The 26238-nt window shown below is 42.6% G+C and overlaps 1 protein-coding gene across 2 annotated transcripts in view; it reads left to right on the top strand.

Annotated features, from left to right (window-relative positions):
• Positions 1-26238, top strand: part of REPS2 (RALBP1 associated Eps domain containing 2) — a 221587-nt gene that overhangs the window by 167028 nt on the left and 28321 nt on the right. For both annotated transcript variants that reach the window (XM_066249297.1, XM_066249296.1), the window contains exon 12: positions 44-105. In XM_066249297.1, the coding sequence (XP_066105394.1) occupies positions 44-105 (62 nt within the window). The remainder of the gene's footprint in view (positions 1-43; positions 106-26238) is intronic.

Genomic DNA, 26238 nt, shown 5'->3' with positions numbered 1-26238 from the left:
GTTTTGCTTTTGGTGGTCCTTAACAGTATGTTTTTCTTTTCAGCTACTAAGTCCGGATTGTTACCTCCACCGCCTGCGCTCCCTCCGAGACCTTGTGCATCGCAGGTAGGAGACGGGTGTTGGCTTCTGCTAAACTGTTGGGCTTAAGGAAGTTGTCCTACCACTGAGCTCTCTTTGCGAAGGTGGATTGCCACAGAACTGGCTGGTCAGGCTCCCAGGAGAGCAGATAGTGGTTGACTTTCTTCTCTGGTTGGTCTCCTAACTCATGTGGAAAAGGGAAAGTTTCCTCAGTGTGCAATCAAGTTCACGTGTACTAGTTCACTCTTAGCTGTGGAGGCTTACATGTGGTTTTCATACAGAGAATGAGTAGTAGATGGGGCTTCTATCCAACTGGGGGTGGGGAGCATGCTTTTTCTATATAGCCTGTGCAGTCTTGGTGCCTATAGTTTCATCAGCATGTTAGCAGCTGTGTTAATTCTGCACGAACTAAAAATAAATGCTTATCAGCCTGGGGTTACTGTGTGGCTTGGGCCCAGGATACTTCCTTTAGGGTGGTATTTTCCCTGGGAACACTAAGCTGAAACAACAGGGTTTCGGAAAGCACACCACCCAAATCTCTCTCACCTCTGAATCCATTCTGCCTTAGTTACATGTGCTACTCAGCCTTACTCATCACCATTCTTAACAGAGTTGACAAGGAGAAGCAAGCAGCCAGGCTGTGGAGTGTGGTATGGGTGCTGTGGGTCCTTCCTTCCTTCATTTCTGCTTAAGAAGCGTCCTATCTTTAAGGACCCTCTCTGACTTTCGGCAGAAAATACTGGACGATTTCTCTGTAAGCACTCTCAGGTTCTATTTTATTGCTCTGTGTAGTTCAGAGCATACCTTTCATCCAGAGCATCTCAGGACTCACTGAGTCACTGAAACCACTTTTAACATTTGCTTGTCCTTTTAGAGAATTAGATGGTCTTTGGCATCCATTCAAACTTGAGATGTAAATACCATGAGGTATTGACTTCCTGCTTTGGTTTGAAATGTAATAAGAAGCTCTGTTTTTTCCTGCCACATATAAACAATTGAGAACTTCTTTTTCAATACTCCAGCATTGGCTTTAAGAGATGTTGGTTAATCGGTCAGTAAGTGTTTATTGAGTCTCTGCTATATATCTAATGCCAAGCTTTAGTTCCATTCTAAGCTTTTCCCTGGTTATGATTTCTTCTTGTTTAATTATTAGCTCTATATATTAAGCATCAACAATAGACCAGATATTAAGCTAAGTGCATCTAATGCATTCTTTCATCTTCACAAAAATTCTATAATGTATAGATACAAATATTTTCCTTTTATTACAGATGAAGAAATTGAAGCATACAGGCTTTAAGCAAGTCACCTAAGGTGACCAACTAGTAAACAGAGTCAGCTCCCAAACAGAGCCCCACCTCCGGCAGGCCCCTCCCCATCATTGGAGTCAGGGTGGCTCTGCCTGCAGGAGGACAGCCGTCCATTGCGCTGGCACCTGAGGCTGTCGCTGCTTCCCCAAAGGGGGACCTAGAGGAGGTGACGCTCTGGATTTGCACCAACAGCAAACCTGGATCTTGTCACAGCAAAGTTAGTGGGCATTCTGCCAGCTGCTGCTTTCCAACTGGGGCTTGGGAGCCACCTGAGAGAATGAGTGGAAGACCTGTCTGAAAGGGCTTTTGTGACCAGGCTCCTTATCTTTCTCCGGCCGCGCAGCAGCCAATCGTTTCTTCCTGGTTGGGAAATGGCACTGCTGTTATCGGCAGTCCTCATCAGAGCTGCGTGAGGTGGGCTTCCTGCTCTCTTCGGGGCCTAGTGACCGAGGACTTGATGGGAACTGGGAATTCTCAGGTCACTGTTAATGTATGAGACAACTTCTTTGTCTACCAGACTTCCCATCACAATGCAAACAGTGAGCTTAGTGCTCAGCCCATGGCGTGGACTCGGCTGTCCAGCTGTGGAAATCTTAGACTACAGAAATAGGTGTGTAAGAAATGCAGGCAGGAAGCCGCCACGCCAGTTCCCTTACCCACTCTCCCACTCTCCTCCTTTCGTTTACTGTAAGGGGGGCACACATATTCAGCAGAGCAAGTCCTCAATAATAAACTCATGATTCTCTTTAGTTTTTGTGCAGGGTCCAATTTTGAATATCGGGCCCAGGAAAAGCTCACCTAAGCATCTGTCTGGGGCACCTGAATATTCTCACCTTCCCCAAACTGCTTGTGATAAGTGGTCTTCTGGGAGACATTACTCGGGCTCCGTGGTAAGACACATTGCAGGCCGCTGCCTCTGTACCAGCTCTGGGGGATTCCCAGTGCATATGAGCCCGTGAGAGGCTTTGAAGTCCTACAGTAAAGAAACCTGGTCAATTTTATTAAAGCTGGCAATTTCCTAGCTTGTGTGACCATTCATCTCTTTATTTATAAAATACCTATTCATATCCGGAGGGCTTAGTGGTTAGGAAACATTATTATACACCAGCCTTAAGGTATTGGTAAGAACATTTTCAAACCTCTTTCATCTGTCACCTCATCTCTATATTATGTGATTAAAGTTAAATTTTTATATCTTATGCCAATAGTTTTTTCTGGAAGAACTGAAAATGAAAAAGAAAGTTTATTGCATAGTAGCTTGGGATTTCACATTGTTATATTTTCAATTTGTTGTGTTTTATTTCTCACTTTTTTGTTCCTTCTTGCTTACTCTCTCATGAGGTCATCTTTACTACTATATACTCTAAATTCTTCTGTGCTGTTAAAAGGCTTTTTTTTAATGTTCCTTGATATATATATGGACAACCTTCCTGAGGTGGGAAAAAACATATACAGAGTGGGGCAAAAGTTGTTCATATGGAAAATAATACAATAATCAATAAATAATAATGCATGAATAAACTCTGTGTTTTGCATACTCACTCACTGTAAATCTAATTTTGCCCCACCCTGTACTTAAATACAGAGATTTCTTTTTTTTTTTTTGTATTTTTCTGAAGCTGGAAACGGGGAGAGACAGTCAGACAGACTCCCGCATGCGCCCGACCGGGATCCACCCGGCACGCCCACCAGGGGCCACGCTCTGCCCATCAGGGGGCGATGCTCTGCCCCTCCGGGGCGTCGCTCTGCCGCGACCAGAGCCACTCTAGCGCCTGGGGCAGAGGCCAAGGAGCCATCCCCAGCGCCCAGGCCATCTTTGCTCCAATGGAGCCTTGGCTGCGGGAGGGGAAGAGAGAGACAGAGAAGAAGGAGGGGGGGTGGAGAAGCAAATGGGTGCTTCTCCTATGTGCCCTGGCCGGGAATCGAACCCGGGTCCCCCGCACGCCAGGCCGACGCTCTACCGCTGAGCCAACCGGCCACGGCCCAGAGATTTCTTTTATGGGGCTTACACTGTAGTACCAAGGGGAGAAACCAGGAAGCCTGGAATAATTAAAATCATTATAATAAACAAGAAAACATGTTATTCCTTAGAAAAGAACACTTTAAAAAATTATGTGGCCAATCAGTCATGTGCTCCCAAGTTTTAAGTTTTAAGAGAAGAAAGTTTGTATTTTTGCAGCTATGTGCACAAAGGTATATGTAGATAATTTCTACATACACCAAAAATATATCTCTACTATTATCAAGTGAGAGAGATGAGATATATTGTAGGTGTTCAGTATGAAACACAGTTTAGCTGGCCTCTGCTTATACCAAGCACCACTGGGATATGAACATCTGGATTAAGTTATACAAATGAGGCCCTGGAGTTAGGAAAAGGAATAAATTCAAAGAAACAAATCTTTTCACTTTTAATATTGTAGGTAAGATCAAGAAGGACCCAGTGACTTTATGAAGAATCAAATGGTTGATGTCCCATGTTTTTCTGTGGACAGACTAGAGACCAAGGCATGGTATTTTTGCTCAGCTCAGAAGAGGTGACACACTAATTTTTTTAAAAAAGACTGATTCATAGCATAAATGACTAAAAGGTAATTAAAGTGAACTGTTCCATAGGGAGCAATGTTAAAATGAGACTTAGTTAAACTTACTAGCTCACTGTGTGCACAGAAACAGTGAAATGGCACCTACAGAGTCGGTGCTGGTCCTGGAGGTCGCTTCTCTGCTAAGGGCCTACTTGGTACTTCAGTAGCGAAATCCTTGCAGAAGTGTTGACCTCACGCCAAATTTCTTATGGCAATTGTGATCGAGCCGCAGCTTCAGTGTAATAATCTTTACTAAAGTAAATATATTTTTAATACAAAGCATTATCTTTTCAATTTTATATTAGCACCACATTTGATGAATTGGGGCTCTCTGTAGACAGGTGTGTTCTGAATTTTCCTATTTATACCACTATTATCTCACCATATAGCAGCAAGTACTCCTCGCCAGCAGTGTGATGAGTACTGAAGGAGCACTGTAAGATAAAAGCACTATGGAGGAAACATTTTATCAATGCTTTTAAGTTTAGAGAGACAGAGAAAGGCTTCATGGAAGGGCTGAGGTGACTAATGAAATGAGCATTAAAGAAGCAAGAGAACTTTTCTTTTTAGATTACTGAGAAAAAGCAAATGCAAAGAAACAGGCCTGCAAAGGGGTCCCCATGTGTTCCAGGAACTACCTGGAATTCGGAAACCTACACTCCTTTAGGGGAGAGAGATTGTGTTTAGAGGTGGCAGTGAGAAAAGGAAGTGGCTGCTCATTGCAGTCCTGGTGGTGTCAGAGCTGTGGGAGAGGTGGGACCTCCTGACCAGAGAGTTCTGTCTGGGGCCCAGCCCCGGATGACAGCACGCGGGGTGTCACTTAGCACTCACCCTTCTGCACACTGGAATCATCCGGGGGAGCTCTAAACCTTGTGAGGCCTGGGTCCCACCCCCAGAGATTGTGATGTGAGGTGAGACCCAGGAACGGGGAGTTCTAGAAAGTTCCCCAGGTGATTCTGGAATGCAGCCAGGATTGAGAAGCACTGAGTCAGGCAAGAGGAAGGATTGTTCAGTGAAGAAGTTGAGAACATAGGGGATTTGTTGATGCTGTGTCATGAGTTCCTCAAAGGCACAGTGGAAGGCTGCTTCAGTTGAGGAGGGTGGGAGGCAGGAGGTCAGGTGAGGGGTGTGTATTCAGATCCCATGGGGACAAGATCCCTGATCACGATGATGGCCTGGGAATCTTAGACTTCTTGTGATGACTAATGTCAGAAGGGTCAGAGGGCACTATGGGAAGGTCTTGCTGGCAGGAGTAGTCCCTGTGTGCTATAGGCCCTGTGTGTACTGTTGTGAAAGACTAGTCATGAGTACAAATGGCTAATCTCTCATCGAACTTTGTCATGTGCCTAGAATCAGGTCCCTGAGCAAATACTGAACCCAGTAGGAATATGCTGGGCATGCTGTCCTATTTCAAAGCCAGAGTCTTAGATACAGCTTTTTAAAAACTACTGCCTTTGTTTCATTTAGAAGGAAGGTGAGGCTCACTTAAACTCAAGCGGCTATTTGTAGGCCCTGAACTTCTGAAATATTTGATAGTCTGTGTTTGAAAAAAATACCCTGTTCTTGTAAATCAATATCCTATCACTTCAAGTCTTCTTTCCATAAGTTATTATACAGCTGATAATATAAAAGAGTAAGTATTCCTGGAAGAAATGAAGAGTTTTAGAGCTCCTCTTTTGACATTACTGGTGATTATGTAAGTCTTATATCAAGGTTATCTAATACATTTGTAAGATGTAAATTTGATTAAAGTATAACATGCATGCCGAACCCCTTCTAACAATACTAGATCCATTTTTAAGAGAGTGAAATGAAGCATCTCATTGGCAACTTTTAAACAGCTATAAGAGAACAGGAAGAAGCATTCTTTGAGTATAAACAATATGAAAAATGTCACTTCTAATATTTCATGTTTTTTTATCAAATTAAAATTCAGTAGACATACATCAAATGCTATAATAGATTCAGATGGCCTCATGTAATGTACATTACTCACTGAATTACTTTAATACATTGCCTATGTAGATAATGTGTATTTGTGAGCTTTCTAAAGTATATGCAACATCCTCATTTTCACTTATCAAAATATAAATTTGGTATATGTTAAGATGTGTTTTTGTATGTATTCATCTACTAGAAGCTCAGTAATTACTTGGAAGAGAACTTACAAACATACATTATCTCAGATACCACCTTCATTTTCTTCCAAAGTGTTACTCTGTTCTGTCCTACAGTGCATGCTGTAGATTAGCTGAAAATCATAGTATGTTAGTGAATATTGCAGTGATTAAAGAAAGAAGATCTGGGCCCCAGGATTTACCTTCATCTTATGATGAAGGAACATACTGGAAGCTGTACAACACTGGGTAAATGTGTCTGCTTGTGGTCTTATTCTTAGCCCTATGACTGTGTAGCTCTGTGGCTTTGTGGGAAGTAAGAAGATTAGTCTCACAGACTTACTGACTGTTCTGTACAATGAGAAAATTACACTAGATGGATTCTTCTAGTGCTTAAGGTCTCTGATTCTGTGTTTTATTCCTCTGTCCAAGAAAAATTTTGTTGCAAATATAGATGAAACATCTTAAAACACAACTGACGGGCAAGATGGCTTAAACTTACTTCTTCCTGCTCTCCCTTGCTAAGTACAGCTGAAAACCCTGACATAATATAACAGAAGAAGGACTTTGAAATATATAAAGAGGAGAGTGAACTGGCTAGGGTCTTAGGACTTAAGGAATGGCATGGCAGTGAGTTCCCTGAAATCTTTTTAAGTCTTCCATGTATCTCAGATTGGGTACTAGCCTGCAACCTGGAACCACCAACAGATACAGACCAAAAAAAAAGAAAGGTCCCCAAGAAAAGGCTACTGTTTTAGCCAAAGGACTGGGAAAGGGGTATCCAAATTGGGCATAAGTATATATTTTTTACAATACCTTTCCTTCCCCAGCCAGTCAGCATGGATGCCCTTCACTCTGACATCAGCTGAGACTGACTGAGGAGTCTGATGTCTTGCCCCTCACCTGGTAGCAGTCAGCCCGGGGTGGTGCTTTCCTACCTGAGAAAGATGTCTTCAACTGAGACGAAAGAGGGAATCTAGTCTCCTACCCCCAATGTGATGGCAGCACGTGGCCTGGGGAGGCACTTTACACCCTCACAGACAGTGTCACTGGAAACTGAGACCTTCCTTGAGGTTGTTATTAGTAGACCTGCCCTATAGGAAGTGCTAAAGGGAGTCTTCCAGGCTGAAATGACAGTACCTTGCAGCCGTATAAAGAAATGAAGAATGGAAGAGGTAGCTATATTGGAAAATATAAAAGCCAGTAGTATTGCAGTGTTGGTTTGTAACTCCTCTTTTATTTCTATATGATTTAAAAGGGAAATGCTTAAAACAATAGTTATATATCTGTTACTGGACACATGTATAAATATGCAATTTGTGACAATAATAATAGAAGGGAGCAGTGCAGCTGGAAAGGAGCAGTGTTTTTATATATTATTGAAACTAAGTTGGTATTAATTCAAACTTGATTGTTAAAATGTTTAGATGTTAACTGTAATCCCTAAGGTAACCACTAAGGAAAAAGCTAAAAAAATATACAGGAAAAAAGAGAAGGTATTAAAAATGGTACACTAGGAAAAAATCAGTCAAAAGAAGACAGTGATGGAAGAATTGAGGAACAAATCAGGTATAGAAAACAAATAGCAAATGGCAGAAATAAATATTTCTTTATTAGTACTTACTTTAAATGGATTAAAATTTTCAGTTAAAAGGCAGAAATGCAATGGATTAAAAATTATCCAGCAATATGCTGTCTACTCACTTTAGATCCAGTGATACAGATAGGTTGAAAGTAAAGGGTAGAAAAAGATATTCCATGCAAATAGTAACCAAAAGAGAGCTGAGTTGGTAATACTAATATAGAACAAAGTAGACTTTAAGACCAAAATTATTATATGAGACATTTAAGGACATTATGAATTGAGAAAATGGTCAATCCATTAAGAAGATAAACTTATACACATATACACACCTAACAGACCCTGCAAATATATGAAGCAAAACCTAACAGAATTGAAGGGAGTAGTAGGCAGTTTTATAATAGTAGAGACTTCCGTATCTAATTTTTAATAATGGATAGAGCAACTGGACAGAAGACCGATAAGGAAGTAGAGGACTTGAACAACACTATAAATCAACTAGACTTAACAGGCATCTATATAACACTCCACCCAACAACAGCAGAATATACATTTTTCTCAAGGGCACATAGAATATTCCCTAGGATAGACCATATTTTAGGCCACAAAACAAGTCTCAATAAATTTTAAAAGATTGAATGTCTGACCACAATGAAATAAAACCAGAAATCAATAGCAGAAGTGAAACTGGATGTTTCACTAATAATGTGGAAATTAGACAGTATACTCTGAAAAAACCAGTGGGTCAAAGAAGTAATTACAAGTGAAATAGAAAATACCTTGAGGTGCATGACCAGGTGGTGGTGCAGTGGATAGAGCATCAGACTGGGATGTAGAAGACCCACGTTCAAGACCCTGAGGTCGCCAGCTTGAGCGTGGGATCATCTGGTTTGAGCAAGGCTCACCAGCTTGCACCCAAGGTCGCTGGCTTAAGCAAGGGGGTCACTCAGTCTGCTGTAGCCCCCCAGTCAAGGCACATATGAGAAAGCAATCAATGAACAACTAAGGTGTCGCAACGAAAAACTGATGATTGATGCTTCTCATCTCCGTTCTTGTCTGTCTGTCCCTATCTATCCCTCTCTCTGACTCTCTGTCTCTGTAGAAAGAAAGAAAGAAAGAAAAAAAGAAAATACCTTGAGGTGATGAAAACAAAACCTACGGAATGCAGTGATAGCAGTACTCAGGGAAATGTATACCTGTACTCAGGACTTTGAAGGGTTTATGCTGAGTAAAAGAAGACAGAGAAAGACATACACTATATGATTTCATTTGTATGTGGAATCTAAAAAAACAAAACAAAAATCAAACTCATAGTAAAAATCAGATTTGTGGTGACCAGACGCAGGAGGTAGGGGGTAGAGGAATTGAATGAAGATGATCAAAAGGTTTAAACTCTCAGTTATAAGATAAATAGGTTCTTGAAATGTAATGTACAGCACAGTGAGTGTAGTAAGCACTGCTGGATTGCATATTTGAAAGTTGCTAGAAAAGTAGATCCTTTCTAAAAATCCTCATCACAAGGAAAAAAATTTATAACTATATGAGCAGATTGTATGGATATTAACCAAACATTGTGGTGATCATTCACAATATATGTATATCAAGTCATTATGCAGTATACCTTAAACTTACACAGAGCTATATGTCAGTTATATCTTAGTAAAACTGTAAAAAAAATAAGGGAACCAAAATCAATAAGCTAACTTTACATTGTAAGAAACTAGCAAAAGAAGAGCCTGCTAAATTCAAAGCTAGGCAAAATAGGGAAATAATAGAGTGGAAATAAATGGTATCAGACAATAGAAAAACAATGGAGAAATTGTTGAAGCCAAAAGTTGTTTGGGGCCCTGGCCAGTTGGCTCAGTGGTAGAGTGTCAGCCCGGCATGTGGAAGTCCCAGGTTGGATTCCCAGTCAGGGCACACAGAAGAGACCATCTGCTTCTCCACCCCTCTTCCCCCCATTCTCTCTCTCTCTCTCTCTCTTTTTCTCCCCCTCACACAGCCATGGCTCGTTTGTTGGCCCTGGGTGCTAAGGATGGCTTCACCTCAGGCATTAAAATAGCTCGGTTGCCAGGCAACAGAGCAATGGCTTTAAATGGGCAGTGCATCGCCCCATAGGGGGCTTGCCAGGTGGATTTTGGTTAAGGCACATGCAGGAGTCTGTCTCTGTCTCCCTGCCCTCTCAATTTAAAAAAAAGTTGTCTTTTGGAAAGATCAATAAAGTTGACAAACCTTTAGCTAGACTGACCAAGAATGTATTTAAGGTTGTCTTGTCCTCGGGTCAAAATACAAGGCTATATTTTAAATTAAAATCAGGTTTTGATAAATTTATCTCTCACTGTAGATAACATTGTTTTGAATTTATCAAAGTTGAATACTCCAGTAAAATGCTTCCGTTTTGTGTGAGATATTTTTTTCCTATAATGTCTTTGATCATTTTATTATATGTTCCCTAGTTGCAGAATTGGTTCATAGATTACTCGAAGAGCTAGATAATCATAGCTCCAGGTCCTTGTAGAATGAAGAAACACTTGTGGTTTAGACCGATGTCTGTTGATTAAATATTGAGAGTTTTGCAAGTCCTCTTATAAGGATTTATTAAAGGAATTTGAAAACTACTATTCTTAAACAGTTGGCACTGAATGAGAAATTCATAAGGCAAACGAAATGGCTGTAATGATAAGTTCAAGGAGAAGTGAGGGTGAGAAATAGTGATGAAATACTGGCATTGGAATAGAGGAGAAAAGATTAAATATAAACCCCTTCTTTTTAAAGGCACATTAAAATTTGCCAACTATCAACAAATGCTATGAAATTTATCTCAACAACTAGTTCAAAAGAAGAGTTCTATGACAACATTTATTTTAGTATTATCGATAAAAATAAAAAACAGTACATCAATGTCCAAGAAGGAGGCTCTGATTAAGGCTCTATATTCACCTAATAGAATATTAGGCATCCATTAAAATGATTACATGGAAGGTATTAGAAAAGAAGGGTAACAGCTAACTACAGAAATGTTTCTTGATTGTACTGCACAGCAGTACATAGTAAACCTTTGACACGAAGGTTTTCTGCTTTCTGAAGGTGGTCTCAAAGGTTCATGGAACATAGTGATTGGCCCCTTGACTGTAGTTGGATTTTGAATCACTATCCTAGTGTTTTTTGTCAGTTGGCTTTTGAGGTTTTTGATTCCTCAGTGAATTTCTGCTAACTCTTATTAGTTTAAAGGAGTCACTTAAGTAATTCATTTATAAATTACCCATCTTTATATAAGTATATTCTCTCTTTTTGTCTATGGTAGTATGTGTGTGAACTGAGTTATCCGTGGAGATCTCCCGATGTTCCAGTCCTAAATATCATTGTCTACTGTTAAGCATTTGGGGATAGACTACTAGGTATTGGGTCAAAGTTTACATGGATGTTTTGGTGGGGAAATTAGGCAGTTTTTCTTTTAAAGATTTCCTCTTACAATTAAGGGTTGGGGAAATGGAAAAAATCTTCTCTGATATGACAGTTAGACTTTAAAAAATTTATTCACAGCTTTATCAGAATAAAATGACTATTGGGAGCTACTTTTAGAGACCACGATTCCAGAACTTTTATAAGACAAATAACTCATGATCATATGGTTAGGATGACTCCAGCAACTGTGAGGTTCAAATAAACAGCTTACTGCAATATATCATCTAGTACTTTTTTCCATCTGTGCTCTCTGGATAGTAAATTCTTATTGCCCTTTCTCTGAAATGGTAATTTGCTGTGTACAGAATTCTAGTTTGAAGGTTATTTTCCCTCAGCATTTTGTACGTATTACTTCCTTCTTTCTGGCATTTATTGTTGCTGCTGCTGAGAATTCTACTGTCAATCTACTTTTGGTTTCTTTGGATTTTATTTTCTCTAGGGTGGCTTTTAAAACTTTATCATGATTTTCAGTGTTCTGTTTCAATTTCACTGTGCTGTGTCTAGGCATAGATTTGAATTTATTTATTCCAAGATGGTACTTGGTGTGCATTTTCCATCTGGAAAATCATGTCTTTAATTTTAGAACACTCTTAATCATATCTCTGTGGGTTTTGATTCTCTATTTATTTCTTCTATGTATTTTTGTCTCAAACACCAATTAGCTCTGTTTCCATGCCTGTCAACACATCTTTTATTTCTAGTAATGGCTCTTTTATCTTTTTATGTTGTGATCTCACTAAGCTGGTTCTGGATGAAATCTCTGTCTTCCAAATTAATGCCTCTTTTTATATAACTAACTGTGTATGATTCCAGGTTTTATCATCTATTTTAATAAAAGGGAAAAATATTAATCTGTTCTTATTTCATTTTTCCCAATTTCTGTTACATACTATCTCTTCCTTTTTTAAGGATATATTCCCTAATTTTAATTTTAGAATTCTAATTCTAAACATAATTTTTAAAATTATTTTTTTATTTTTAGTGAGAGGAGGGGAGGCAGAGACAGACTCCTGCATGTGCCCCGACAGGGATCCACCTGGCAAGCCCACAAGGGGGCGATGCTCTGCCCATCTGGGGCCCTTGCTCCATTGCAACTGCAGCCAGTTTTTAGCACCTGAGGTAGAGGCCATGGAGCCATCCTCAGCGCCCAGGGCCCACTTGCTCTAATCGAGCCATGGCTGGGGGGAGGCGGGGAGGAGAAGAGAGAGAGGGGGAGAAGTGAAGGGGAGGGATAGAAAAGCAGATGGGCACTTTTCCTGTGTGCCCTGACTGGAAATCAAACCCAGGACATCCACACTCCAGGCCAATGGTCTACCACTGAGCCAACCGGCCAGGGCCTGAACATAATTTTTTAGTTCGGTTTTAATTTTTTTCAGGGGTAAATTCATCTTTTTTTTTTCCCTGTTCTTAGTGTTGGCTTTTTTTCTTCGTTGTTTTTGGAAACATGTTTAGCAGTGTTCTTCTGAATTGGAGTTTAAATTTCATTCTCAGTTCTCCAAGTGCTTGTCTTTCTAGCAGTTTAGTGGGTCTCCACCAACTGTAGCCCACATCCCTGCACCGTGGGCCTCCAGTTCTTACACTTGAGGCTCAGCACTTCCAGCTGGTTCAGATGTTAGGGCCTGTGCAGATGTCATCAGCTGTAGGCTTGAGGCGAGGCCAGGCTGCAGTGTTATACCTGTTTCTGCTTTCTTTTCTAAGTATACAGCCCAAGCACCTTAACGGACTCCATTCTGGTTTGCAGCTTTATAGGCACTGAAACACCACCTCAGCCTTTGCTTTTGCCTCTTGTGGGGTACAGCTAGTGCTCGACTTATGACCACGATTGGTTCTGACCAGTCATCACACGATTTGGTCGTAAGTTGAGTAGGCTGTATGTACAGTACTGTGAAATGATGTTATAAAAATCTTTAAGTCATATTTTATCATAATTTTCTTTCATTATTGTACGGAGTCTGGGATAACAGTTGAAATGGTGCACGCAGAGATGGTAGTGCTGCCGGAAACTGGTCTGCACTGTTGTACGCCCAGCTGGGCAACGCTTGTGCTGCCAGATGCGGAGCAGTTGTGGCTAGTGATTGTGGTCGTAAAGTCAAATGGTCATAAGTTGCATAGGTCATAAGTCGATCAATACCTGTATTTAAATCCCTGTTACTCTGCTTTGTATCAGCTCCCAGCTGCCTTTGTGTGCTTCCGAACTGTTAGCCTGGCCTACACTTTGTGATTTGGCCCTGCAGGGATCTTTATCTTGCTTCTGAGTGTGTCTAAGTCTTTTGAGTTTTTACACTGTGGAGCCCATGCTCACATCCATTATTTTATGGGAGAGGAAGTTGAGGTTCAGAAAGCAGGAGTGAGCTACTTGGAAACTGCCAGCTAATGAGTGGCAGGGCCAGCTCTTGCAGATGAGAGCTAGGAAAGGTTTCTGTGGAAGTGCTTGAAATGTAATGGTAAGCATTAGAGAGAGAGAAATCATTTATTATATGTCATAGAAATTAATTATAGATCTGCTAAACAAAAGTTAATCAGAGTTACCAGTTTCTGTGCCCATCAGTCATTTTGTAAATATGAAATATTTTCTTACATGAAACTAAAAATGCTTATTATAAAGTGTCTCCCCAAATGCGGACTTACATTCATCTTGGCCAAATAGCTTTCACCTTTTGGTCAGTGGGTCATATTTGCAGTAGAAAAGGCCAAAGGTAACCCTTATCCTACCTTCTAAGAGGGAAAAAAAAAGGCAGAACTTCTGCATCATAAATAATTTATTTCAAAATTGATTTTAGAAGTACATGAACCATAGAGGAATTGTGATTCTTCATTTATTTTATTAATTACCAAACACTTAAGTATAGTGCTACGCACCAGATGCTCTCCTGAGTGCTTTACACGTTAACTCTTTAATCCCAGCAGCCGTGTGCAACAGGTTCTGTCAGCATCCTCATTACCAACTGCGCTGACGCGTTATCTCTATCAGGGAGGCGTTTTATGTTATGAAACCTGCTTAACAAATTAGCTTTACCCTACCACTGACAGCTTGTTTTCTTTCTTAGGTTTCTCCCTCCTTATTGTTTGTGTTCATGATATTACTGTGTAAAACTTACTTCGCCAACATCATTCCTTTGGAAGGTGCCGTAATTTCATCTAATACATCAGGTGTTAATGGAGTGTACTCACAATGGGCGCACACTTTGCTGTGAACTGTGAGAACACCAAGGTTGTGACGTGCTCCTCATCCGGCAGCCCCATCAGCTTTCCTCACCCTCATGCCGAACGCCATCCGTTCTCTAGTTTCTCACAGTGTGCGTGCATAACCGTGTCTCATTTCGACCCGTTTCCTCATACTTGATTGTCAAGCGTAGGCAATAGCTGGACATATTTCCTATAACTAGCAAGCTAGCCCAGTTTTCCCCCTGGGGATCGGTTATGGGCGGTTTCTAGGTTCCTGAACTGATGGAATCCTTACTTCTCTTCTCCGGTCTCTCTCCCCACTACCACCACACAGTGACAGAAACCAAGAAGCACTAAGTGTCAGGGGAGGAGCAATGCAGAAGTGGGGCAGGATGGGAAGGCACTCAAATGTGCTATGGTGTTAATGAAGAAAAGGACAATGGCAGACAACAGAGGGCGGATCCAGAGAGGCAGTCTGACAGAGTAATTAAGAACATGGGCTCAGGGTTCTAATCCAGTTCCTGCCTCTTACTGGCTGTGTGTCTTTGGACAAGTTACTTAGCCTATCTGTATCTCAATTTCATCATCTGTAAAATGGGGATAATGGTAGTGTCTACTCTCATAGGGTTCTTGTGATGCTTAAATGAGGTAATATTCTAAAGCACTTAGAACAGTGCCTGGTATATGGCCAGCTCTCGATGACAGCTGTTAATAATTAAAGAAGAGATTCAAGATAGCCAGAAGTTAGTGGTCACAAGCCCAGAATGAGTGCTGTACTAGCTTAAGGAACCGCTTAGTAGAATCACATTCTTTCCCCCCTCTTGTGACCTTTCACAGGGTGGTCCTCTGCCTGTATCAGGGGTCAGTAAACTATATCAGCAAACTACATCACCAAATCCACATCACCACCTGTTTCTGAAAACAATGGAAACGAGGAGATAAATTAGTAGAAAGACAGATCGGTGTCCCCATCAGCCTTTTAACCCAGTATCTCCTGACTTAAGGACTATAACTGACGCCTGTGTCTATAGCTTGCAGCTTTGCCTTGAGGATCTTCCCCTGGCCAAGTTGCTCTGTCTTTCTGACTTTATGAGCAAAACCTTGAGCAAATATCCTTGATGCAACTGGCAGCTTCAGTGGCTTGCTGGAGTGGTCCTTCCCAACTCTGTGTTTCCCCAGCACAATGAAAGGAAACCAGACTAAGGCCTCACCTTCAGAGTGAGGGAGAGGGAGATAAGCCTGTCGGGGACAACAGGAGGAAGGATTGCTTTCCTCTACACTCCCTCTGAAGACCCTGCTCGGATCTGTAGCTATCACCGATGGTGTGCTGGTAAACCTTCTCTTTGGGGGGGCAAAGAGCCCCAATTTGCAGCCTTTGCTGATGTGTGTGTTGTAAATCCTCCCACTGTGGCTGATTGCAGGTGAAGTTGGAAACAGATGTGCGTCGTCATTGGCTCATTGGTACCAGCATGCTGCTGCTGTTGTTATTTCAATTGCATAGGGCACTGTTTTAGCCCAATCCTAGAATATGCTGTTAGAGGCCTGACCTGTGGTGGCGCAGTGAGATAAAGCGTCGACCTGGAACACTGAGGTCGCCGGTTCAAAACCTTGGGCTTGCCTGGTCAAGGCACATATGGGAGTTGATGCTTCCTGCTCCTCCCCGTTCTCTCTCTAAAAATCAATAAATAAAATATTAAAAAAAATAAAATTCTGTTAGAAATTTACACGTTAACTCTTTAATCCCAGCAGCCGTGTGCAACAGGTTCTGTCAGCATCCTCATTACCAACTGCGCTGACGCGTTATCTCTATCAGGGAGGCGTTTTATGTTATGAAACCTGCTTAACAAATTAGCTTTACCCTACCACTGACAGCTTGTTTTCTTTCTTAGGCTTCTCCCTCCTTATTGTTTGTGTTCATGATATTACTGTGTAAAACTTACTTCGCCAACATCATTCCTTTGGAAGGTGCCGTAATTTCATCTAATACATCAGGTGTTAATTTCTAATATGTTGTTAGAAATAGTCCATAGTTTTGAAGTCGCTAGAGGTGAATCTTCCCTCTTGTTTACATTTAACTTGTGCCACTAGGTGGCACTTTAAGGACATTACAGGAAATTGTCTCCACTGGATTCATTTATTTATTTTTTTACTTTTTATTGCAGTATAATTTGCATAATGAAAAGTGCACACTGAACATACCACTCAGTTTTCACAAGCAGAACTTACGTGTGTAATCAGTACCGAAATCAAGAACCAGAATATTCCTAGCACCCAGAGAGCTCCTCTTGTGCTATTTTCCCGTTGCTATCCCACTCTTCCTGTTACCACTATTCTGACTTCTAACAGCATAGACTAGTTTTACTTGTTCTCTCCTTTTATAAGTGGAACCATGCAGTATATAAGTACTGTGTCTGGTTTCTTTTGCTTAAATGTTATTTGTGTAATTCATCCATATTGTGTGTAATTGTAGATCATTGCTGTATAGTATTCCATTCTGTGTGCAAATATGTCACTGTTCTCTACAGTTGATGGACATTTGAGTAGCTTTCAAATTTTGGCAATTATAAATAATGATGCTATGCATATTTGTATTCACGGTTTTAAGTAGATGTGTATTTTTCATCTCTCTTGGGTTTATAGCTGGAATAGAATTTTTCAGTTATGGGGTAAGTGTCTGTTCAGCCTCAGGAGATACAGTACTGCCAAACAGTGTTAGGAAGTGTTTATAGTGGTTTATACTCTGTCAGCAGTGCTCCCAGTGCAGTTCCACATCCTCATCAATACTGAATCTATTTTGTGTTAGCTGGGTCTTAACTCTTACATAAGTTTGATAGCTCCCTCCCTAGCCAGCTATTTCTAATTGGGTTTATTTTTAAGCCACCTTCTTCTGATGGACATAGTTTATGCAGGAAGGGCTGTCAACCCAAAGGGGGACGTTTATCATAATTTAAATGCAAGCTACCTGTAGTTAGAAAAGATGTTACTCAGACATTTCATCACTAATACAGAGCAGTGGAACTGGGAGGGGTGTTCAAAGTGTGGTAAAATATCGAGTGAGGCTAGGACTTTGAGGTACTTTCAGATGTTGATATACTTTAGGTATTGCAGCCAGGCCTATATGTCTCTAGCATCTGGGACCAGCAGAAAGGATTTCTACAGGCCTCATAATCAGATGCCTTTGAATTGTGTTGGTGGTGGGTGCCTGTTTTAGTAAGGGTCTGTTTGGTGTGGTAAGGGGCATGCGGATGACGTCTTTCCTCACCCTTATCTGATTGGGCACATAAGTCTTGAGAGCCTCGCCATAGATCACCTTTCCTGTGAGGTCCATGTTGCTGGCTCTGCAGCTGGCGTTGTAACAGTGCCCTAGGCATGTATGTGATGAGTAGCAGGTGGGGCTCGGCCTTCACTCGGCCGAAGTCGGCTTTATTACTAGAAATGGAACTGCAACAAAACTAGTTACTGGCAAAATATTTGTATTTTAGACCAAAACACAGTGCTCTTAGTCCTGTAGTTGTAACAATAAGTTTGCTTCACAGATACTGTCCATAATCCAGAGGGTTCCAGGAATCCCCGAGGGATTATGATGTGTCACTGCTATATCCAGGGATGATTTGCCCATTATACTTACTGATTATTGTTGTCCGTCAGAATTGTCCCTGACCTGCTCTGTCAGTGTTCCCCTGGGAGTCTCCGAGTGTTGAACTGGCCAGCCATAGGGCACCGCCAGAGACATTCAGTGCACACTGCTGGAGATATCTGCTGAGGCAGCCGTGAGGAGATCGGACAGTCTGAAAGTGCTTGTGTTTTTGAAAGTGGCCCTCCAGTACTAGTTGCAGTGCTATGCAGTGGCAGAAATTTGGATTGTGGATAACCTGTTTTAGTGGGTCTGCGTATAATCTAAACTGGAGTCAGCACTTTCTCAGTTTAGGTTTTCATCTTTTGGCAAGAGAGGAAAAGTCCTTTATGTTGAATTGGCTGCAACTGGCAGTAGCAGATCTTGTGCCTGGAACACCAATTGTAATAATACTTCTGGTTATGATACTAGCTGCCATTATTGACCAGTTACTATATAATTGTGTGTTGCATGCACTCTAGACATATTTTTCACTTAATCTTTACAATGCTAGGAATTTAGGGGGATAATCCCCCTTCAAAGACAAAGAAATTGTGGCTCAGTAGAGGTTATAACCTGGGCCCAGCTTATACATGAAGCAAGTGCAAAGCCTGGGTTTGGTTTCGAAGTCTCTGCTTTAAAAAAAAAGTCCTAGCCTCACTCGATATTTTACCACACTTTGAACTGTGCTCCACGGCTCCAGTTACTGTGGGATGAGTTCTGCACTTGTCCACTGGAACAGGGACCACTTTTGGGGTCATTACTAGCTCCTTGCACACATTGATCAGAAGACCTGCTATTTGCTGGCATTCAGCTGAGGCGCCAGGAATATGGTAATGAAACAAGACAGAGACCCTGCCCTCTAGGTGCTTATACTTCAGCTCTCTATTTCTCCCTCTTACAGGTGACTTTGGTCATGGGTTTTCGTAGTTGTTCTCACAGAGAATTCAGTCCTTTGGATTCTCTCTTGAGACTGATCGCAGAGTGATAGGGTTTGCTGTGGCCAGTGGGATGTGGGCCATTGGTTTTGCATCTTTTATGTTTCGTTTGACCACATAGTTTTCTGGTGTGCCCTTTCTTAGCAGAAATAGGGGTCAGGTGAATAGGGGGTCAGAAATAGGGCTCAGAAATAGGGGTCAGAGGTTATAACCTGGGCCCAGCTTATACATGAAGCAAGTGCAAAGCCTGGGTTTGGTTTCGAAGTCTCTGCTTTAAAAAAAAAGTCCTAGGCACCAAATGACATTGAAAATACCAACAAGATACTGGAGATCCCCTACAGCAGTGGTCCCCAATTTTTTGGGGGCTATGGATCGGTTTAATGTCAGAAAATATTTTCACAGACTGGCCTTTAGGGTGGGACAGATAAATGTATCACATGACCGAGACAAGTGTCAAGAGTGAGTCTTAGACAGATGTAACAGAGGGAATCTGGTCATTTTTTAAAAGTAAAACATCGTTCAGACTTAAATATAAATAAAACGGAAATAATGTAAGTTATTTATTCTTTCTCTGCGGACCGGTACCAAATGGCCCACGGACCAGTACCGGTCTGCAGCCCAGGGGTTGGGGACCACTGCCCTAGAGGCTGTAGCAGGATTGCTGCTCATCTGCCTGGAATTTAGTTATACTGTTTGTGATCCCCAGTCTTGGGATCTGCCTGTATTCTTGGGTGATCAATAGACCTTTAGTTTCTTCTTTTTTCTAACCTGTCAGTAGTGTATTACAAATTTTTTAAAGTCATCAATTATCCACATTCTAGCCATTAGTTCAACAATTAGACTACTAATTTTTTAAAATGAGATTTGACTCTCTTTTTTTTTGTTGCAAATTCATCTTGTAAATGAGTCTTACTGCTGAAGATTTTACTTAGCTTCAAATATTTATTTATGGAACCATATTGCACACACCCTCTATTCTCTCCATAGCGAATGGATAAGAAAACAAGAATCCTAGTTAGTTTTTGCTGGCACACTTGTGGCCTCTTCCAGACTAGGACCTTGGATGCTTGGTTTTCTCATCTCTTAAATGAAGAGTTTGGACCATCAGTATTCCCCACTTGGTCTGGACTGGCTTCATAAAAATCACCCATGGAGCTTGTTAAAGTAGAAGTTTCTAATGCTCCACCCTTAGTAGTTTATAATTAGGAAAGTCTAGGGAAGTATCTAAAAGTTTGTGATTTATGAAAATTTCCTATATGATTCTCCTGTGCAGCTTTATTTGGGATCCACTAGGCTAGATAATCTAGAACAAACAGAATTTAGTTGAGAGGAAACTTCTTTTGTATTGTAAGATTCAAATACAAAGTGTGCCTGGAGTGGGTTCCATATAGGCAAGCTAGTGCAGTTGATGCAGACATAAATTGGAGCCAGACGATGGAAGGCCTTTGATTGGCTGAGGGATCGTATCGTGTGCCATTTAATTGGCTGAGGGATCGTGCTGTGTGCCATAGGTCTCAGAGACCCACTGAGGGTCCTTGAGAAAGTGTTAGGATGAGAAGATGCTTTACAAAGTAGTTCCTCAGTGGCGTGCAAGGTAGATTGGACTGGGATAGGGGGGACTAAAGGCTGGAAAAGGACCCAGTGAAGTCTTTGCAGTGGCCCTGGCAGGAGGTGTCATGAGCACCTGGACTGATATGGGCACGTTGGCACCTTTGGAAAGCTGGCTTGCCTGGATGGCACTGGATCTGAGGTGTGTTGTTTTTAAGCTACTTTTAAAAATCCATACTTTATCAGTGTGGTGTTCATCTGCTTTAACTACTATAATGAATAATTTTTATTGTGTTGTGTCCAGAAGGTTTTAAAAGAGCCCAGTAAATAAATTCATGCAGAGTAGTTGACAGCGGGAACAACAGCTGCTACTGCAGGGAAGGAGGGAGGGAGGGAGGAAGTTCGGGCGGAGGAGGGAAGGCAGTCCCAAAGCGGCAGTGTCACCCTGCCACATGCTCCTGGCCAAGGCGAGAGGGGGAGGGGTGGGCAGCAGGGGCCCCTGGACGTGAATCTACCAGGCACTGTGGAGAATGCTCCTCTTTAAGGGCTGGGTATGGAGCATGTCATTGACAGTCAAGTCCAATGGAATATTTTTCCCTTTGTTCCTCTAAAACCCAGTCTATGGTTCAGTGTTTCTCAAAGTGTGTCCCACAGACCATTAACTCTGCTGGGCGAGAATAAGGAATGGAAGCTAAATAAATTTGGAAACTGCTGGGTTAAGCAAAGTCAGTGGCTTCCTTTATCTCACAGGATTTCAGAGTGGGTGACATGTTATGCGCTTTGTGAATTTCTAAGAGGGAGATAGACTATGTGGTGTTTCTGGAGCTTATTTGTAATTCTTTTTCCCTCTAGGCCAGGGGCTGGCAAAGTATGAACCACATGTCAATCTATCCCACCTCTGGTTTTTGTAAATAAGGTTTATTGGAGCCCAGCCATGCCCATTCATTGCATTGTCTGCACTTCAGCACTTATCAGTAAGGTTGCAAAATTGCAATGGAGACCTGGAGGCCCAGAGATCAAATGGCCTGGGCCAGTGGCTGGCAAACTCATTAGTCAACAGAGCCAATATCAACAGTACAACGATTGAAATTTCTTTTGAGAGCCAAATTTTTAAAACTTAAACTATATAGGTAGGTACATTCCTTATCGAGGTAGCGCCCACACATGGTATTTTGTGGAAGAGCCACACTCAGGGGGCCAAAGAGCTGCATGTGGCTCGCGAGCCGCAGTTTGCTGACCAGGGGCCTGGGCAACTGAAAATATTTAATATCTGGCTCTTTACGGAACATGTTTGCTAGTCCCTGCTCTTGGCAGTTTATGGACCTGGTGCTGGTCTAGCATGGCTTTGTGATGAATCTGCATAGTGTTCCTCAGTTACTGTCATGTTGGCACCTTCCTTTCCTCTTGCTTTAAACTACTTTCTCAACCATTCACCCATGGTCTGAGATCAATACCTGGATTCCATGTGCCGTATTCACTTAACCACACTCCACCCAGCACCAGGGACGTATCCAGTCTCCAGTCTAAATAGCTCTCAAATCTGCCTATCCTCGCCCCACCAGCCTGGTTTAAATAAGCATCATTTCTTATCTTGTTTTCTTCTACTGCCTTCTACTTGAGTTCCCTTCCCCTAGTATGGGTGGCTTCCAATTCCTCTGCTTGCACGGCCCTCAGAATAAGTTCCAAACCCTGAACAAGTATGTATCAGCCAAGGTCTAGTCAGGAAAACAGAAACCACTACAGGTATTTCACACGAAAGAAATTTCATTCCAGAAATTTGGTACTTAAGAAAGAATTAGATGGCCTCCCGGAGCAAAGATGAGGGAAGGCCACCGCTGTCGGGCTGTCACAGCTTTTTCGGAAAGTGAAGACATTGTGAGAACCGAAGCACGCTCAGACTGCCTGCAGCAGCTAAGTGCCGATTTGCACGGGAGTGCCCGAGGCCACCGTAAGACCTTCCGACTGCTGAAACCCAAGGTTTCTGCCTCCCACTGCCAGAGGAGCAACACCATGGCTTCTCTTTTACCTTCTTGGTTTCATGCGCGTGACTGTCAGTGGCAACAGGGAACTTTTTTGGAAGGAGATCCTATAGATATAGTTCCCAGGCTTCTACCTCCTGCTGTGTAGGAACAAGCCTAGAAGCAGGAATAGTGCTGAGTGGCTGATAGACAGCCCAGGGCAGTGATCTGTGAGTGGCACACTCCAATGCCATTCATTGTCCGGCTTCAGTTCGCCCATTCTTCTCTACTGTTCAGCCTTATTCCATCCTACTAGACCCCCAATTCCAGACATGCTAGACTAGAGTGTTTTTCCAGGGATCTAAAACAGTTAACATGTATTGTCTCATAGTTTTGGGGGGTTAGCGGTTTAGGAGCAACGATTCTGGGTGGTTCTAGCTCATGCCCTCTCATTATGCCCCAGTCAAGATGTTGGTCAGGGCTGTAATCATCTGGAGGCTCAACTAAGGCTGGAGAGTCCTCTTTTAAGATGGTTCCTCCACATGGTGGTTGGCAGGAGGCTTCAGTTCCTTGCTACATGGGCTCCTTATTAGGATTCCTTGAGTGTCCTCAGAGCATAGCAGCTGGCTTCGCCCAGAACACGTGTTCTGAAGGACACACAGACCAGGGAGGAGCACACTAGAAGGCTTTGACGCCCCTTGTCCGGGAGCACGTCACCTGGTGTCTTGGGTCCGGCACCTGAGATAAGGATTCTGGGAAAGTGACACATCAGATGGATGTGTGAAGTAAATACCTGTATAGTTGAATAACTGAATGCGCCCTTCTTCGGGCAGAGGATCAGAATGCTTAGCCTTCCCAAGCCTTTATCCATTTCTGGGGAGCTGACTGAGCAGGAGCCACGTTGTTCCTTCCACCGTGGGGATGAGCAAAGCCCCAGAACAAGTTTCGGCATGCTGAGTGGCAGCACCTTCAAATCCATGCGACCTATCCAGGCTTTTTCTTTCTTTCTTTTTTTAATAAAATTAGAGTGAAAATAAATATCTCATTTGTGTGTAGGGGGTATTAATATTAAAATATGAGATATATTTTTAAATGGGACCTTAGCTTAAGATTCAGTGAGCTCTGGAGTAAAAGTACATTTTTCTGGTTTGCTGATTTCTGGCTGAGTGCATGCTGTTACACAGGCGTCATGAGGGAAGGACTGACATCGCAATGGTAATTGTAATCTCAGTGTTTGTTTCTTCTGCAAGATTCCGGCCTTGCGTTTCAGTTCGGACAACCTAAGCTTTCGGACAAGGACATATTATCATATCTATACCAGAGCTGTTCCCCTCCCTCCTGTAATACATGGAGGGAAAACAGGGGCACTGTGGCCCCTTGCTTTTGTGGATTGTCATTTTCCCAAAACTGTTAATTTGGAGAAGTCTGCAGAAGAAGAAATCTCCCTGGTTTGTTCTGCTTTCCAGCTGCTAAGTCTAATGTAAGCCTCATACTAGACTGCTCACAAAAATTAGGGGATCTTTTATTGCTTCATAGTTATTTTGGAAATACCCCTAATTTTTGTGAGCAGTATATTTACATGAAGGAAAGTGAAATAGTTTATTGGGAAGAAAGGCTTTTGCACGTCTAAATCTCTTTAGTTGTGTTGTTTTTTTTTTAAACCACAAGGCTAGTTTTCTTCCCCCATCTCTTTTCCTGGGGTAATTTCTGGCTCGGGCAATGCTGTGCCTCTCCAGAATCCGCCTGACTCCTGTGTTCCAGGCCCCTCCCGAGATTTGCTTCTCTGTACGTTTCACAGGTGGGCCCATGTCGAATCAGTTAGGGAGCAGTATAAAGGGGTGGGGAGGTCCTGAGTTTCTTTGTAAGGAGATTGATAGTTATATGTAACCTGACGTAACGCTGAGGAGTTGTTTGCTACTAGTCAGAGAGTTAGAAGACCCAGGCCCCTGGATGCCACTTCAGGAGGTAAATTTGTAAATGAAAAAGAAGTTCAGACCGTCCTCATCCTGCCTAACCCCCAGTCCATTAGTATTTGTGATTTTGGAGACAGTGAAGAGAAAAACAAGGCAATTACAAAGACAATTACTACTTTAGCTGTGTTCAGAAATGTCATTTTTGGTGAAAAAAGAATCTGATTTATCATTTATTTCAACATTCTAACAAAAACACCTCGTTCATCTCTGCCACTAAAAGGAGCATTAAGGCAAACGCCTCTCCTCGGCCTGCCTGATGGCAGGGAGGTGACTGGCCTGCCGCCGTGCCCCGCCTCTGCTCTCTGCCTGGCTGGGAGAACGCGTGATGCCCAGCGCGGGCCCAGCAGGGGCTGCGCACATAGACCGAGTGCCAGAGCGCGTGTGCTCAAGCAATGGATTTTCAGGTAGAAAGCAAGAAAAGACCTTGGGTCCAATTTGCAATTCTATAGCACAGTTCTTGGGAAGTCTTGCATTGGGAGGCTTACTGGGCCCTCGTTCAGCCATGAATAAAGCTGACAGTAGGCTGGCAGATCTTGAAGTAAGATGCCATTTGTCAGAGCCCCCAGGGAAGGTGGATGAGTGCCTGCTCCCCCAAACTGCTGACAGCGAATGGCTCTGGATGGCTTTGTTTGGCTATTTCCCACATGCTTCAGTTCAGGATGCCCCAAACTGAAGTACCGCCTCCCACATGCTTCTCCTGTGGTTCCCATCTGGGGGTTGGCCTCAGTGCTTCTGTGGTAGCCCAGCCTGCCATTCTGGGTGTTGGACCAGAGGAGGCCCTTCGAGCCTTCTTTCTCACTGTCCCCAGGAAGTGCCCCTCTGATGGGCTGCACCCTGCTTATCGCTCAGATGTCAGGTGGACATCACCTGTGCCTGAGTCTTTGCAACCCCACAGGCTGGGTGCTTCTGGAGCCCCCACACCTGTCCCACCATTGCCCCGATTCCACTGATGCACGTTCACCTGATCACTTCTCTGCTTCTCCCATTAGACTTCAAGGCCCTTGTAAAAAGTCTGCAACTTGCTCGTCCTTGAACACTGGCACCAGCATAGGGCCTGTCTGTAGTAGCTGTTTAGTCAATATTCCTTGGCCCAAGAAATATGGAGCATAGTGGTTACAAGCCCAGCTTTAGGGCCTGAGGCCTGGGTTTAGACCTTGCTGTTTGTGTGATCTTGGGTGAGTTACTTGTTGATCCTCAATTTCTTCACTCATAAAATGGAGATAACAACTATTTCCTAGGCTGTTATGATTAAATGAAATAATTCATGCAAAGCATCTCAGACAATGTGTGTGAAACATAGTAAGTGTTCTGTGTTTTGCAGTATCAGTTAATAATAACAGTCACAATAAAACACTTATCCTTAATGGAAAGGAGAAGGCTATAAGAAAAAGTTGGAACTAGAAGTTGTTTATTTTAATACCGGTGAAATGGGTTTGGAACAGGTGGGAATTGGTTTAGAACCAAGGTTTCTAGCGAGGGCAGTGGAAATGTAAGAGCAAACGGAATTACATGCTCTGGGAAAGAATGAACAGGGAGGGAACAATGGGGCAGGGAGCCGAAGGCAGAACCTTGAGAAACCTGCATTTGAGGGAGAAGAGGGATCAACAGGAAAGAAGGCCAATGATTCTCGTAGGAGAGCATGGTTCATCAGATGCCAGGAACTGGAGTTTGAAAAGGCCGTTTGGGTGCTGTGCTGAGTGCAAGCTCTAGAGAGCAGAAGAGGCAGCTAGAATCTGCTAAGTGGCAAAGCAGCAGCGCCCTTGGGACAGGCCTTCTCAGTAGAGTCAGGAAGGAAGAGGCCACACTCAGAAGACGCTGGGTTAGGGATGAAGTGGACACGGTAAGGCAGTGTGTGTTTCTGTAACACAGTAGTTTGTAGGTAACTAGCGGACTGAAATGAGTATAA

The sequence above is a fragment of the Saccopteryx bilineata genome, chromosome X, assembly GCF_036850765.1.
Source record: "Saccopteryx bilineata isolate mSacBil1 chromosome X, mSacBil1_pri_phased_curated, whole genome shotgun sequence".
NCBI lineage: Eukaryota > Metazoa > Chordata > Mammalia > Chiroptera > Emballonuridae > Saccopteryx > Saccopteryx bilineata.
The sequence above is the reverse complement of the archived record's forward strand: the minus strand, read 5'-3'. Positions and strand labels throughout refer to the sequence as shown.